The sequence below is a fragment of the Lygodium microphyllum genome, chromosome 9, assembly GCF_053477565.2.
Source record: "Lygodium microphyllum isolate KBCC chromosome 9, Lygodium_microphyllum_v1.1.10, whole genome shotgun sequence".
In the NCBI taxonomy this organism is placed as follows: Eukaryota; Viridiplantae; Streptophyta; class Polypodiopsida; order Schizaeales; family Lygodiaceae; genus Lygodium; species Lygodium microphyllum.
In genome coordinates, this window is record NC_141143.1 from 115,165,529 (window position 1) to 115,182,961 (window position 17,433).

Sequence of the window (17,433 nt, forward strand, 5' to 3'; positions counted from 1 at the left end):
TCTCTCTCTCTCTCTCTCTCTCTCTCTCTCAATTAGATTAAAATTTTTAATTTAAAAATTTTAATTAAATATTTTTATTTTTAAAAATTTAAAGTCTTTTAACATAGTTTTTCACACACTTTGAGAGGAGATAGAAAAAGAAGAAGAAGGAGACGAATTTAAAAAAGAAGAAGAAGAAAGAGAAAAAGACGAAGAGAGGGGGGAAATAGAAAAGATAATAGTCTTTTTAAAATTAAACCTTTTCTCACATAGTTTTTGACTTAGAGAGAGAGACAGAGAGAAAATATGTAATTTGAACTACTATCTTACTTTTATTGTAGGTTTGGAAAGCCTCAAATCTCCAGAGGGCTTCCCGAACCTACCCCCTTTTCCAAACCTCCCTTTTTTAATCAAAACCCCCACTACAAGGCTATAGGAAAATAGTGATATGTATTTGCAAGGCAAATCAACGGCGTCACTATTTGTATCACAAATGTCATGCAAATAGCAATGGTACTCCGAGAAAAAAAAGCAGGTGAAACCCGAGCACGGCATTTTGCCATAAAGAGTTTGAGAGAGAGCGAAAGAGATTGTGGCTTTGGGAGAGAGAGGGAGAGGAAGAGAGAAAGAGAGAGAATGAGAGCTTCTCATTGCCCCCTACCATCGCCACCGTTTGCGAAAAAGAGGAGAAAGTGCACGAAGAAAAAAGAGGAGTCATCGCAAAGAGGAGACGAAGAATCCATCCTCAAGCCTTTGTAGTGAGTACATTGCCTCTTGGTCTGTTCTTGTTCTTTCTTATTTTCTTTTGTTTGTTTTTCTTGAGAATGAGGTGCATTAAGGGAGAAAGAGAGGAAATGAGAGAGGGAGCAGAAGAAAGGAAAAGAAAGAGAAAACGAGAGAGAGAGAGAGAGAGAGAGAGAGAATAAACATGAAAGATAACAAAGAAAGAGAGAGAGAGAGAGAGGGAGAGAGAAAACACGAGGAGATGGAGAGAAACAAAGAGAAAGTCAACATAGATGAAGTTTTCTATATATTTTCAACAGTTGCAATGCATAGTATGAGTTGCTCTTTAGCCCCAATTTGGGAAGAGAAATGGTATCATCCAATTGCCTTTGCTAGTAGAAAATTAGGGATATCTGAAGTCAACTATATGTACATGGAGAAATTGTGCCTTGGAATGGTCTTTGCGGCGAAGAAATTTAAACACTATATTCTCTATGAGAAAGTGATATTTTTCACGAAGGTGGAAGGCCTTAGATTATTGTTGAACAAGTTGCAGCTGCCTAACCATTCAGCAAGAGAGAAAGAAAGAGAAGGGGGAGAGAACAGGAAGAGCACAGAGAGAGGTGGATAAATTGTGTTAGGTTAGTTAGAAAACTAAATCTACTCTTCAAGGAAATGGGGTGTTTAAATTGCCCATGGATTTTTTATACAGCAAAGTGGTCTTGGTTAGCCAAGATAATTCCATAAAAAATCCGAAATGCTAGATTAGGTCAAGTTAGGAATGATCGAATGTCAACTATCCTAGTGTGTCATTCTAGATCCAAATCAATGTTATTTTAGGGGGCCTGAGTTGAGACTATATCTTATTAATAAAGTGGTTGATACATATTACTCCCCCTCATTTCTCCCTCTCTTTAAACCAATGCAATGTTCTACTTAAGTTTGAGAGATGATAGCAAAGTAGTTATCTTAAGCTAATATTCGATAACCATGGTAGGAGACTATAGTCACGATTAAGGCTTACTTTAGGTTTATCCTTATGGGGTTGAGGTGGAACTTTCCCTGCGAGGTAGACTTAAGTTTAATTTGAGGTAATGTAGTTTGATTATTACAATGGAGTTTTGAGTGGAAGTTACATTGATTACCTCTTGATAATTTTGTGCCATTAGGATTCGATGGATAGACATGTTGCAAATATAGATATGCACCTAGATATGACTATAGTCTCTAGATTTGCAAGGCCATGCACTCTCTAGAATTTGGATGAAAAGGGATTAATTTATGCATACTTTAGATTGACTTTATGATCTTTCTACATTATGAAAGGTGTTGGATATGGAATGGCATGTATTGCTTTATCAATGCCAAGCATCTTCCCTACATTGAAACCAACCTTAAGTAGATACAGTGGATAGAAAATCTAAAAGTTGTTTAATGTTTATTTTCAAGGAATCTATAGTTAACCATACTATTAATGTATATAATTTCCATGGGTAAATCTTTATAATAGGATTTTTATCATGATGTAATGTCTCTTAGCTATTGGAAAAACGTAAATAAAAGATGGCTCTTTGCCTTCTACTTGTGTAAGCTCAATAGCTCCTAAAATTTTATGTTAAAATGTAAGAATGTTTATATGAAATCTTTATAATGTATATTAAACTAGTTTGTTATGTGTTGTAAACCAAGACATTTCAGTTGATGTTAATTCTATTGAGTTACAAGAGAAGAAATCCATTCTTAAATAAATTAAAAAAGAAATAGAGAATGAGAATAAAAACCAGTTGTTTGTCATAACGTAGACAAAATGGAAAATGATTATGGTCGTGATGTTCAAGATCGTGAGGCGTATCTTAATTAGCATATCTCATGTCCTTGCTCTCAATGAAAGGTGGCAATGAGACGAAAGCGTCACTTGTCTATAGAATATGTACAATGCTTCAACGAGTTCCAATAAGAGATCATTGATTAGATGATCTCAAATTTTGAGCAAACAGTAAGAAAAGTGTGTATCAATCATGCCTTATATTCGCAAACTAATTGAATATCATACACAAAAATATTAGACGTAGCCATAAAATTTATACAGGGAGGTGATGTCTCATCCCAAGGAGGAATGCACCTATTGCGGCCAGTTAGAAGAGTTTGTGGGCATGCAATGGATGGAGTGCCTGAGTGAATCCACCACTTGGAAGGCACGACTCAATCTATACCGTCAATACCAAAGAAGACATGCAACCTTTCGAACCTTCCTCCAATCTTGGAGCTTGAGATGGAGGTAATGATCAGTGCATTAGTGCCCATGGATGCCAAGACATCTAATCCGCTAAGAGAGGAATCACCCATACCATTATATGATGGGTACCAAGTATTTCGCCTGAAGACGCTACTTACACTCCTAAGTGTGCAAGCAAAATACAAGTGGAGCGATACGAATGTGAGCGAATTGTTCAATACATTCTACATACGCTTCATTGATTTCTTTTCAACACCATTATAAAAAACAATTGTGCTTTTTCAAGGTGTTTTATGATTTCTTTTCAAGTTTCTAAAGTATCATATATTACCACTTGAAAATACTATGCTTGAGTCTCGTGATGATGCGCAACATATTTTACAAAAGCTTGGCATGGACTACAACAGTATCCATGCATGTGTTAACAATTGCATGCTGTTTCGAGGAGAGTATGGGACTATGGAGACATATCCAAAGTGGTTCTCACAAGTATCGATAGGACTTGCAAGGGCAAACTATCCCTCAGAAAGTTCTTAAACACTTTTCACTTATCCCCCATATATGTCACATATTTCATACGTTGGGGCATAGCGAGCTTAACAATGTGGCATGCGTAGAATAGATCCACAGATGGAGTCCAAAAAATATTAGCGAATTCATGCACATGGAACCACATTGACTTTACCTTTCCAGGCTTTACACGAGAGCCAAGGAATCTTTGGCTCGGTCTTGCTATGGATGGCATGAATCCATTTGGTCTTCACTCAATTTCTTATAGTGTGTGGCATGTAGTCCTTGTTAACTACAATATCCCGCCATGGCTTTCTATGAAGCAAGGACACCTGATCCTTAGCTTGCTCGTTCTTGGCCACTACAAAGTCAAGAATATGGACGTCTATCTCTGTCCACTAGTAAATGAGCTTAAGATTTGTGGGAGGAGGGGGTCACCATGGAAGATATGAGCAACCGCAATGGCCGACGGTCCATTTCAATATACAATCCATTCTCATGTGGACCATGCATGACTTTTCTGGATTTGGAGAGTGCTCAGGTAAGTAGGCTTCCGTTCTCATTGGTAATATCTATCATAGCTTGTTCAAGTTTGTGTTCACTAAATAAGGGTGTTGGGATAGGTCTAGGTACCTCAAGTTATCATGCATATCCATTGTGTGGGCAATAGTTAGACTCCCAAAAGTCACGAACCATGAAGAAGATGGTATATCAATGACACACCGCTTTCTTGTCAGAGAGTCATGAACCGAGGGAAGGTTTTCTTGGACAACCTTCAGCACAAATGAACACCCAAAGCTAATACGAGTTGAAAATGGTCCACACCGAGTCACATCCAAATAGAATGTAGCGATTCTCAGTTTTCTACAAGTTGCCGTATTGGATCCACTTACAAATCAACCACTTGTTGGATCCCATGCATATTTTCAAGAATGTGGGCAGCTTACTATGAGACCACATCACCAGAAAGAGACACACTGCAAGGGCACAAATGGATTTGAAGGAGGCAAGCAAGATGGAGGTGCTTTGGCCACAATCGAATGCTGATGGTTGCTTGCAACTACCTCGTGCTCCTTGGGTTTTGTCCACTAAAGAAGTGCGCATTGTGAAGCAAATTATCATGTCTATCTGTACTTTGATGAGTATGATGCATTTTCTTAGATCTGATTTTTCTAAAGACGACTAACTATCAGAGCTAAAATCCCATGATTGGCATAAAATATGCCAGGTTTATACTTGCCTCGATTGTAATTGGCCTATGTATTTTGCTATTTGGAGTCTAATCGATGTTCATAATGCTTTTTCATTTGTGGCAGCTTGTACTACTAATTGCAATTGCAGGATGCCTTACTCGATAAATACACGAGGCGACTTATAGGTTGCCAAATTTAGTGCAATGGATCTCACAGAAGGAGATCAAGACATCCTCTATTGAATCTGCAAGGTGAGGAGCAATGGAGATAGTTTGTCTCTTTGAGAAGTACCTACCCATTAGCATGCTCATGATACAAATCCACCTCCTGATATATCTTGTAGATGAAGTGGAGATTACACGACCTGTCCATACACGATGGATGTTCTTCTTAGAGTGCTTCATGAAAACCCTAAAAGGCTTTATGCAACAACGAGCTCGGCTAGAAGGTAGCATGGCTAGAAGGTGCATATTTCACAGTGGCTACCAACGGTGGATTCAGACAACAATATGCTATGGTCGTTGAAGGACGATGATAGACTGACCGGAGATGTGATGATTGGAAATGGGATAGAAAAAATGATGAGGAGAACATAAATAATTTTTGTATGTTACACCATGAATCCATGGAGACGTGGCTCACTAGGTATGAGTAAGCCAAGAAAGATCGGGTAGAAATGCGATCAAAATTTCGACACAGTACGTGCCATTGACTGATTTGATATCCTGAGGGCATGGAGGAGATGTTGCGATTTATGTATATGTGATGGTTACATGGAGCTTTGATCGCAGCCCCTCTCGAAAGGGTGGAGGTCTCTACTATAAGGAGTGGGAATTCTTGAGGGGATGTAGTCCAAAGGTGACAACATGTTTTATAAGTTGTCGTATCTAGATTTTATATGTGACAACTAATCTAATTGTTTCAATGTACAATACAAAATATATAGTGCTGTGTGGTCGCATGGGTGACATTTTTGCATCGAGTGCATTGACAAAATGCACTCCATAACAGATTGTGATGTCATGGCAAAGTTCGAGCAAGAGAGCCGACAATAAGCCACAAATCCAAATGCCGTTATAGATGAGATGGAGCATTTTGGGAATTCGCAAAGTGTTATCTTAGTGGATTACCATAGCTTCTCCATGATCATATTTGATGTGCAGTAGTTTAAAGAATATTTGAAGGAGCTGAGGTAACCGTTCGATGAGATCCATCTGGATTTCTTGAAATTGATTCTGAGAAAAGATGGTTGGATTTGCGTAACACGTTTGTCTTGCTAACCCATTGTGAACAGGTACATGAACTATTTTTTCAAATTTTTTTACGACATAGATATGTCATAAATGTTGAATCTCTCTTATGTGTGATTTTGAACATGTAATTTTCTATCAAAACCCCCAACAACCTCGATGGTGGTATATTGTCCCTTCAACTCCTCAAAGTGCGAGAGTGTATGATGAAAGAAATGTTCCCAGTGTAGATGAGGAAAGTATACAAATGGAGGGGTCAATATTGCAAGGGGTGGAGGTCGAAGATGGCTTGGAGCGTGTAGAGGAGACAGGATCGGGTTACGATGACAAAAAGACAGGAGGCCAGGAATTCTTTGAGAATAAGATGGACTCATCATTTTGTGGTGACCTATCTATCGACCTTCTAGTTAATGCGTAGTTATGCCAGGAGATTGACATGGAACCGTAGACTATGTCATACTTACACCATCCGCCTACTCAATTCGTTGATGAATGGCTCATAAGGGTACTCTAGAATATGCATTTTAAATAGCGTCATTTTTTTCAGAGTTATATTACCATGCTTTGCTTGAATCTTTATATCGATTATGCTAACATCACTTTTTGTCTGTGTAGGTGACCTTTGACGATATTTGGAGAGCAGGATGAGTCGAGAGATGAGCACGAGAGTTACATGAGATATTCACACGTATGTCTCTAGATCAGATGGCTCAATTCAGAGATATGGTGAGCTATCTCAGACACCATCAGGTCGTTCTGTTAGATCTACTTTGGCGTGCTCTAATGCTTCAATTTCTAGTAGATGAGGTTGATGCTTTAAATTGGGCCTGGGACGAAGGGAGTGGTTTTTGGGTTTTGGGAGTACTACAGAGACGTGGATGCTCTAAGCCTGCGGTCGCCTCGAGATATAGGTGCTACTCCTCGCTCTCATGCAAGTTTGAGAGAGGGTAGCTCAAGTGGTTGTTGTGGAGGCATCGATGTAGTGTCTTTGTCTCGTCGTTCTGGTAGAGTTGCATCACCTATAGGATTTATCACACCTGTGGGGAGATCTACTCTAATGACTCTAGCTTTTGCTCAGCCATCTGCAGGTGGCACCCCTATAGATGCTACTTCGAGAGATACCATCCCTGTGGGTGCACTAAATGTATATGGGTCTCCTGGTTTCGGCACGCTCTAATGCTTCGGTTTCCAATAGACAAGGTCGACGCTCTAGATTGGGCTTGGAGTGTCGATACCCTCCAGAGACTAGGCCTGGTTTCGGCATGCTCTGATGCTTCAGTTTTCAGTAGACGAGGTCAGCACTCCAAACTGGGTCTGGATAAAGGGAGTGGTTCTGGGGGTGCTACGAAGACGTGGATGCTTGTGAGCCTGCGATTGGCTCAAGATACACATGCTACTCCTCACTCTCGTGCAAGTTTGAGAGAGGGCGGCTCAGGTGGTTGTTGTGGAGGCACCGATGTAGTGTCTTTGTCTCGTTGTTCTAATGGAGTTGCATCACCTATAGGATGTCACACTTGTGAGGACGTCTACTCCAGTGACTCCAGCTTTTGCTCATCAGCAGTCTGCAGGTGGCACCCCTATGGATGCTACTTCGAGAGATACCACCCCCATGGGTACACCAAGACGTACATGGGTCTCTTGGTTATGCTTAGGAGCGCGGTCATAGGTAGGAGAGGAGCATCTTAAACATACCCCAAAGGGGAATGGATACCTTGTAGATGATAGGACAGGAGCCGTGATCATGAATGATAAGGGGAGGAGGGTGATATCTCGTATGAGAGAGTTGTGCCAATAAGCTTTTCGGCACGTCTTGGACCATTGAAAGAACATATCCAAGGGGAGTAAGGATTACATAGTAGCATCTTTACATGAAGAGTTTTTGGTACCCACCGCAACAGAGAGGTTTTTAACATGCTGGATGATGGAGTGCATGTGTATGTACATGTCACACAGACAATCAGATGCACGCAATGCACTCAAGAATGGCATCTCAAAGCCCAAGTGGCTAGATACAACTGATTGGCGAAGACTCAAGCAGGAGGCTACAGATTCTCTAGGACATTGGAGAGACAACAATGGGAGGCAACAAGGGCACGACTAGAGGCAAGGGTGGTTCATCATCTTGAGAGTGGCAGCCACAGGACTTATTTGGAGGACTTTTTAAGTTTTTCTTTTGTTATTCTCGCTTTCTTATTTGCAATATTGCTTGCATTGACAATCGTGTTTTAAATAGTTGTATTCTATTTTCTTTGCAGTACTCCATTACAAACCGCGATCCCACCAGTCTGGAGACTTGATATACAGAGAGCATGGTCTCACTGCATTGATTGATAGACTGTATGCATGCGACGGCTCAATAAATCACTCATCTTTCTTGTCTGTAGTTACTATTTTTATTAAAATGCATTATGTATGGTGGAGTGATGTGTAGTTGTCCTTTTTGCAGACTCTGTTTGATGCTCCTTTGCGTCGAGATGTCGAGCTTTCGGATGGCGAGAATCTATAGCTCATACTTAGATTCGTGAAGTGCACATCCTCTTCCTTTTTGATCCTGTGATCTATGTAGGCATCTTCTATGTACTATGTTATTATCATCCTTTGTATCTTACCATGATTCCATGAGTTTTCATCAAAGATCTTGTATTTATTCTATATATTAGTCTTATGGGTTCAAGTACATTCTGCGCTCATCTTGACGACCATTGCACACTTAACATGTAATCCATTTTTAGAATATAAATACAGCACATAGTGCTATATATGGCAGGGCAACTTGTTGCCCTACCACAACTTCCCCTCTCCTCTTTCTTATGTGTAATCTCTCATTTTCTCTTCCCTCTCCTTTTTTAAATTAAAATCCCTCTCTCTCTCTCTCTCTCTCTCTCTCTCTCTCTCTCTCTCTCTCACCTCATTTTTTAAATTAAAACCCCCTCCCCCTCTCTCTCTCTCTCTCTCTCTCTCTCTCTCTCTCTCTCTCTCTCTCTCTCTCTCTTATAATCTCTCTCTTTCTTTTTCCCCTCCCCTTTTTTAATTAAATTCCTCCCCCTCCCCCCCTCTCTCATGTGTAGGGCCTAGGTTTTCTCTCTCACACTTATAATATCTCTCTTTTTTTCCCCTCCCCTTTTTAATTAAATTCCTCCCCCTCCCCCCCCTCTCTCTCTCATGTGTAGGGCCTAGGTTCACACACACACACACACAATTAAATCAAACTTTTTTAAAAATCAAAAGTTTCCCTCTTCGAGAGTTAGATTAAACTTTTTAATTTAAAATTTTTAAATTAAATATTTAAAAATGAATAAAGTTAAAGTCTTTTGAACATAGTTTTTCACACACTTTGAGAGAGAGAGAGAGAGAGAGAGAGAGAGAGAGAGAGAGAGAGAGAGAGAGAGAGAGAGAGAGAGAGAGAGAGAGAGAGAGAGAGAGAAGAAGAAGAAGAAGAAGAAGAAGAAGAATGATTAAAAACAGAAGAATAAGAAAGAGAAAAAGATGGAGAGGAGGGGAAAGAGAAAAGAGAATAGTTTTTTTTAAACTAAACATTTTTCTTCTTCCCTTCCCCCCTCTGTCTCAAGAAGGATTAAAAAAGAAAAAGAAGAAAGAGAAAAAGATGGAGAGAGGGGGGAAAGAGAAAAGAGAATAGTCTTTTTTAAATTAAACTTTTTAATATAGTTTTTGACTTAGAGAGAGACATAGAGAAAATATGTAATTTGAAAGAGAGAGAAAATAGGGGAGAGAAATGGAAAGAGAAAAATAGAGAGAAGAAGAAATATATTGAGAGAGAGTAAAGAAAAAAAATTGAAACAGAGAGGGAAGAGAGCAAAGAGAAAGATGAGAAATGGATTGTTGGCAACTTTGCTTGTTGCTTTGGGGTAGCAAAGTTGCCACAAAGCGGCCTTCTAATAACTATTTATTCAAAGAAGATAGAAGATATCACTTATTACCAAACAAAACATTCTTGGTTGTAGTCTTTCCACAAAAGCCAAAATTCTCCATCCACTTCTTTAAAGAATACACCAAGCTTGTTACTTTATGAGCGTCCCACGATAGATGCATCAATGTGCCAATGTGTCTTTTGCACAAAACTCACAAATAAAAAATCTACATTGCTTTACTGAGTCTCTTCCTTGGAGGAAATCTATGCATAGTAGTTTTGCATAAAATCAAATTCATTCTTCTAGAAGGAGTGGTGGTGCAAATCTTCTTGACCCTCCTCTACCATGTCTTGAACTTGGTGCGAGGATATCACTTCCTCCAATAGATAAATGTATGCTCTAAAAATATGTCAACCTTTGAATCTATGAAGCACCTTCATCTTAAAACAATATGCAAGAACTTTGCCTTTATTTTACTTAAGACAATATGATAGGCAAATTGGTTTAATAATTTATGAATTAGGCCAATCCTCCTCCTTCAAAAGGACTTGTTTGATCCACCTTCTCTCCTCAATGTTTAAGTTCCATTTTTGTGAAACCTCCTCCTTTGTGAGTTAAAGAGATATGAATTTTGCCACCAATCTACCCATCTTCGAATTCCTTTATCATCAAGCCTTACAAATCCTGGGCTTCTCTAGTACTAAAACAAAGTTGTCTCCCTGAGATCCATAGATAACTAAATCACTTGTTGAAGGCATGAATCAACCTTTCCACACCATTCACTTTCTTTAAATTTGGTCATCCAAATAGTCATAAATTTTGGAGTTGCTTTAGAGTCAAATATTTTCAAGTTAACTGCTTTGCTAAGTATCCATCTAGTTGAGCTCAAGCCACTGACCCCTTGTAGTCAGCAACTACCCATCCAATGCCTTATCACTATAGTCCATAGTTGATTAATATTCAACCTCTTAATTAGTTGGAATACAAGTTTGTTGACCATGTCTTTGAGAGACTCAACACTCAAAAGTCCATATCTCTCTCAAGTGATAAGGTCCCAAGTAATGTGATTGGTGCGTAAATCGGATGTTGTATGCGTACGTAGCGAGCATCGGAAGGTCCCCAAGAACAAAGAAGTCTACTTTTTGATAAAAAACAAAGAGAGAAAATTTGTACAACAATGAAGCAAGAAGACTAATTGGGTGCAGTGTCCCCCCATGCCTTGTGTGAGCACTCCACAAAGCATGTATTTAATATATTATTCATCTCCAAGCTAAAAAATAGCCCAAATTTACAATTAGCACGCTTTAGCTTTTGTGTTTGCTTTTGTCTAAATAAAGAATAAAGCGGTTGGGCACCCAAAGAGTCGGATTGTGCCCAAATACAATGTCCAATAACGAATATTTAAATGTACACCCATGCGCATACAAAATAATAAATATATGTCAAGCGCTTTAATAAATAAGCGTGTCAAAATAAATATTGGCTCCATGCCTAAGATGCGCGCCCATCAAAAATGATAATTTCTTTTGAATAACTTGAATACACGCTATCGCCCAGTGCTTCCCATCCAGCGCCACTGCCACCTGCTCTACACATCAACTGAAGCATTCACAATTGTTAGAAAATAATAAAATTAAACTGACAAAAGTGAATACCTAGCAGTCTTTAGCTACAAAATAAATAAATTGGTTAGAACTTAGTCCTAATCTTAATTTATTACGAGTGCGCACTCTAAACTCATAAATGTCCATTAATTAAAATATGTATTTTGCGGAATCACCCACTATGGAATCACCCACTATGGAATCTCCCACTTGCACATTAAATTAATGAAATGCCCGAAAAGGACACGCGTCGACTTTTCGTCCAAGGAATCCACCTTGTGTACGAGCCCCGGCAATAAATATAATTTTATGAAATCCACCGCAAAACCTCACGAAATCCATCGTGGAATATGCCTCCTGGCATCATTGATAGTATACATGTTTCTCCCCATGGGTTCATAAGAAAGATTTGAAATCTTCTCCAACTCTCTTCAATGTGCTATCTTGAAGGCAAAAATAGCTATCGCAAATACCATAGTTGCAACCAATAGTGAGTTGAGCATGACAAGCCTTCCCCCATGAGTGAGGTTCAGTATTCCATCTTTAGACCTTAGATGTAATTTTGACCTTAATCCATTCAAATCTTTGTATGTGGGAGATCCCAACTCAAGTAAACCACCTAGGCAATGAAAATTTTCACCTTGCTTGATCACCTTGAAACCATAAAATATAGCCAACCTTGGGGGACCGGGGTCATCCCACCGTGATGACAATATCTAAGGCTTGCTACAATTGATTATCCCAAAGTGCTACATAATTAGGGGTAGTTGTCTCCTCAACAAGAACAAGCTAACCCACCCTACATTACCATACAACGATCATTATGGGCAATGGTACTACAACATTTACGAACCCCACAAAAGGATATGAAGATCTCGATAAACCTTAACACTGCTAACGTAAACGTATCGAGCAACTAATTAATTATTGCAACGTTAACGTTAATCTGTATTGACTTTAGTGACTTTGGATAACTGAGGAAGGGATGCGTAAGAGTAAAGAAGGAACACTCTCGGACAGTCAGCCTTAGGCGTTTATCCATTGCATCGAATTCATGAGAGTGCATCCACAGACCAATCCGAATTCCCCAGACTTCAGTCACAACTTTACCAAAGAGTCTCCATGGGTCTCCTCCGGCCGCTGCAGCCCCTTCTGCATTCCAAGAACTCCAGGACTGCAGCAGGTCGACATGTCATCACACAAAGAAGAAAGAGAAAGCGAAGGGGAATTTGTGGAAGAAGGCTTCCCCTCTGCAGGAAAGACAGAGAAAAGGCTGAGAGCAGCAGAGGGAATCTGTGAAGTGCATGTGCAAGAGGAGGGGAAGCTGAACAGTGCCTTTCTACTTCACAACAGCAGCCAACGCAAAATGCAGCAAAATGTCAGTCAGTCCCGCATGCTTGTTGCCTCGCTGAAGACATGCACTAAACAGAAAGATCTGCAAGCAGGCAGTAGAATACATGCTGATATTGTCAGAAAGGGACTGTTGGAAAATAACATCTTCCTGGGGAGTGCCTTAATCAATATGTATTCCAAATGTGGCTCTGTTGCAAAAGCACAAGACGTGTTCAATAAGCTTCCAGTTCGGAATGTGGTCTCATGGAACGCACTAATTGCAGGATACGCCCAACATGGGCATGGTCAGCAAGCAGTGAAGTGCTTTGAGCAAATGCAACTTGAGGGTCTCTCTCCAGATGCTGTCACCTATGTTTGCATCTTGAAAGCTTGCGGTAGCATAAAAGATGCTGTTATGGGTGAAGAAATACATTCTAAGGCAGCCAAAGAGGGGCTGCTGGGAACAGATGTCGTTGTTGGCACTGCATTGATTGATATGTATGCCAAATGTGACCGTCTTGCAAAAGCAGTGGAAGTATTTGAGGATCTTCCAATCTGGAATGTTGTGTCTTGGAATGCTCTGATTGCAGGCTTTGTCCAACATGGTCATGGTGAGCAAGCACTAGAGTACTTTGATCGGATGCAACTCAAGGGCTTTTCTCCAGATGCAGTAACTTTTATATCTATCTTGAAAGCATGTGGTAGCTTAGGAGCTGCAGACAAGGGTAAAGAAATACATGCAAAAATCATGAAAGAGGGATTATTAAAAAAGGATGTTGTTGTTGGTAATGCATTGGTAGATATGTATGCAAAATGTGGCTTGCTTGCAAAAGCACAAGAAGTGTTTGATAAACTTCCATTGCATAATGTGGTCACATGGAATGCGCTCATGGCAGGATATGCCCAATGTGGGTTAGGTGAACAAGTGCTTTTGTGTTTCAAGAAAATGCAAGAAAAGGGCCTCTATCCAGATTCAGTTACCTTCATTTGCTTGTTGAAAGCCTGTGGAAGCATGCAAGCTGCAGACAAGGGCATAGAAGTACATGTTGAGATTGTCAGACAGGGGTGGCTCAAAAAAGACATTGTTCTTGGCAATGCATTGGTAGACATGTATGTGAAATGTGGTCTCCTTCCACGAGCAGAAGAAGTGTTTGACAAACTCCCTTTTCGGGATGTGGTTTCTTGGAATGGACTGATGGCAGGCTATGTCCAACATGGGCTCGGTGAGCAAACACTGAAGTGTTTCAATCGGATGAAAAATGAGGGTCCCTCTCCAGATGCAATTACCTATACTTGTATCTTGAAAGCTTGTGGCAGTATGGGAGCTGCTGAGAAGGGCAAAGAAATCCATACTGAGATTGTCAGGGAGGGGTTCCTAAAGAAAAATCAGATCGTTGGCACTGCATTGGTAGATATGTATGCTAAATGTGGCCTTCTTGCACAAGCACAAGAAGTCTTTGACGAGCTTCCATTACAGGATGTAGTTGCAAGGAATGTGCTAATGGCAGGATATGCCTTGGTTGGAAAGGCTGAACATGTATTCTCATTGTTTGATGATATGATTGAAGTTGGTGTGAAGCCAGATTTGTTTGCATTCACTATTGTTCTAAATGCTTGCAGGCACACAGGTCAACTGGAGAAGGGTCAAGTATACTTTGAGACCATGCGCACTCACTGTGGCCTCATCCCAACCTTGCAGCACTACTCTTGCATGGTTGATCTCTTTGCCCGTGCTGGGCACCTAAACGAGGCTGCAGCAGTGATCAAGGGCATGCCATATCCTGCTGATCGTGCAATGTGGCTTATTGTACTGAGTGCATGCAAAAAATGGGGAAACAAGAAGCTCGGAAGATTAGCATTTGAACACGCAGTGCAGCTGGATGAAAAGGATGCCTCACCATATGTGTCTATGGGTGATATCTTTGCAGCTGCTGTCAGGCCAGAAGATGCAGACATGATTGCAGCAATGAGCATGGGAACAAAAGAGGCACTGTTAAAGACTGATGCAAGTGGAGTTTTGTAGAGTGTGTTTGCGAGGAACAAAAAAGTATTGAAAATAGAAAATTATTAATGCCAAGAATCCAGTCAAAGATGGCTGTAGTGAGAAGTTGGCAAGGAATATCAGCACTGCATCCAAATGACCTGCATACATGCTTCCAAGTATATATATCATTCTCAGCTAGAGCTAGTTATTCTGAGCTACTGGAAAACTGATTGCTAATGACAGTAATCATGTGCTATATGATGGGGTGCACCTTGGACTATTATGATTTGTGCCACAACTGCAAATAATGGATAGCATTGCTAACGTACACATGGGTGATAAATATGCCAAATATAAGTACATATTCTCATGCCATGCTTTGCACCGTTGTTAACCACCCTTTGCTTCTACACGGACCATTTGGTCAGACAAAGGTGCCTTCCACTGTTACTCACCCTTTCCTTCTACATGAACCAGTTGATCAGACAAGGTGGTTCCTTATATGGAATTTGACCATTGAGTGGGGAATCTCTTGTGAGTGGAATGTATGTGGATGACTTTCTCTTTTTTCCTCAAAAGACACAAGAGGATCCGATGACAACCTTCGAGGCCTTGGCCCTCTTTGGCAATGCAACTGAAAAGTGTAAATTACTTTAATTGTTGTGCTGGCATTCTATCTTTTGCCAGGAGAGATTCTATTGCCTGGGCATGTGGTTAGATACTGGCTAACCCGTTGGTTGGAAGATCTCTACAGCAGAAAAGTTACTGTGTTATGCACAAGATTAATGGCATGCGCACAATATGCAAATCTTTGGAATGCATGTGGTATGCCAAAACGTTATCGGAGAGAGCTTTGTCGACTTAAAGAAGCCAAGATCTGCTTACAGAAAATACAAGGGGGACTGAATATTAAATGATTAACAGGATATCATTGCTAGAAAGGCCACTTTGATGCTGCGGCAAAAGCAGCTCTGGGTTTTTATGTTAGCACATATGGACCCGTGTATGAAATTAATCGAGTTTCACCATTGTATATTAGACCATGATGGGTTGATCTTAGGTTCCAATCTAAGAGCGCCTCAGTCACAACCTGCTGATATCATTATGCAATCAATGGATAATTTCCAAGCATCATGAATCCATTAGGGCTTACTATTGTATGGAGTAGGTTTGTTGTACAGAGTATGATGTAGGTTTGTTGTACATGTACATCATTCAGAAACCTCTAGCGTGAAGTAAAACTTAGCTACGTAATTGCAGTGTGATAACTGTGTGTGAAATGTCATACATTATGACATGTTGTTTGAAGAGGTTTGTGCGTAGGATCCTTGATAAGTAGTATTTTATGTGAAGATTAGGGTGATGATGTGTGGCCCAAAAAGATTGATGTGTCACATGATAGCTCATTACTAGATTAAGAACTAATAACATCTGTGCTTTTAGTTTGCTTACTCCAGCAATCACTAGATGTGTTTTTAAAAGTTGGTCATTGCAACCATGCAAGGAAGCAACAAAGCTGACTAGGAGCATGGCAAAACACAGTATCCTTGGAGTCAATATCGAGCCTTATTCATGCATGTGTGGACTTCTATACTTATTGTGTTCCTGCCAGAATTTATTGAGATTCGTTCTTGATTGCTAAAGCCTTGGAGCTAATTGGCATTTGTTCTTTATCATTTCAGCCAGCCTTGAAGTTGACCCTTATTAGGAAGAACTTCAGTAACAAGTTTGCATCATGTCAAATGGGAAGTATCTACTGATGTTAATGAACTTTTGACATTTGGCTAACCAGCAGAGACTTATTATAGAGAGAAAAGAACTGCATAGTACTGCATGTACTTTCAATTGATAGAATCTTTTGGTAACACCCATGCGTGTGCCATGGAGGTAATAAAAGATATTTTGTTGAGCTTTATGGGCATGTGTGTTGAAGTTAGCTTGTTGTACATTTCTCTTTTGGATATGGAAACTTGCTGAATTTTTTCTTTGCAATGGTCCCTCATTTGCTTTGCATGGAAATATTTTGTAGTTTTTAGGCTTATAATGTGCAGACTTGGGGATTGTTTCTGAGGTTGGGAGGTGCTTGTATTGAATAGATTGCTATTATGCTCTGTGTTTTGTTAGCTTAAGAAACCTTAATGTTTGTAGAGGCTGAAAATTGAGGGGACTTCTATGTCCAACCATCTCAACAAGTTATAATATTATTTTCAACCACTTGACACTATAGAAGATCGCTTTTCATGATTCGTTTAATGTTGTGATCTTGTTGGTCCCCTTGCCTAAGAGTTGGGATACTTTCAAGGTATTCATTAGCAACTCTACATTTGCAAAGTGGTTTTATGAGTTCTAATGTTGAGAGTAGTTTGTTCACTGAGAAGGTAAATAGAATCAACAATGCAAGGTCAAAGACCTTTAGAATACTCACTATGAGAGGAAGGAGAAATTTTAGGAGGGACTCTCACGAGAGAGGCAAGTTAAGGAGGAAATCTCATAGTAAAAAGGATGTGGAGTGCTTCTTTTATAATAAAAAGGGACATATAAAGAATTATTGTTATAAGCAAAAAGGAAAAAAGCATAATGAGGATGATGGCAAAAGGGAATAGAAGGCTAAGGCAAAGATAGGGACCAGCAATGATGATGGAGATATCTTATATGTTTCCTCTTGGTGATGCATTATTAGTTGCATTCATAATGGCATGTCACAGATTGGATTTTGAACTCAAGAGTATCATTCTATATCACTCTTCATAGAG

The 17,433-nt window shown here is 39.8% G+C and overlaps 1 protein-coding gene across 1 annotated transcript; it reads left to right on the forward strand.

Moving 5' to 3' along the window:
• Positions 1–12,326: 12,326 nt before the first annotated feature.
• Positions 12,327–16,460, forward strand: LOC148031451 (pentatricopeptide repeat-containing protein At5g27110-like). The gene has a single exon (XM_087684985.1). The coding sequence runs from the start codon at positions 12,419–12,421 to the stop codon at positions 14,717–14,719; it is 2,301 nt and encodes a 766-aa protein (XP_087541111.1). The 5' UTR covers positions 12,327–12,418; the 3' UTR covers positions 14,720–16,460.
• The last annotated feature ends 973 nt before the right edge of the window (positions 16,461–17,433 follow it).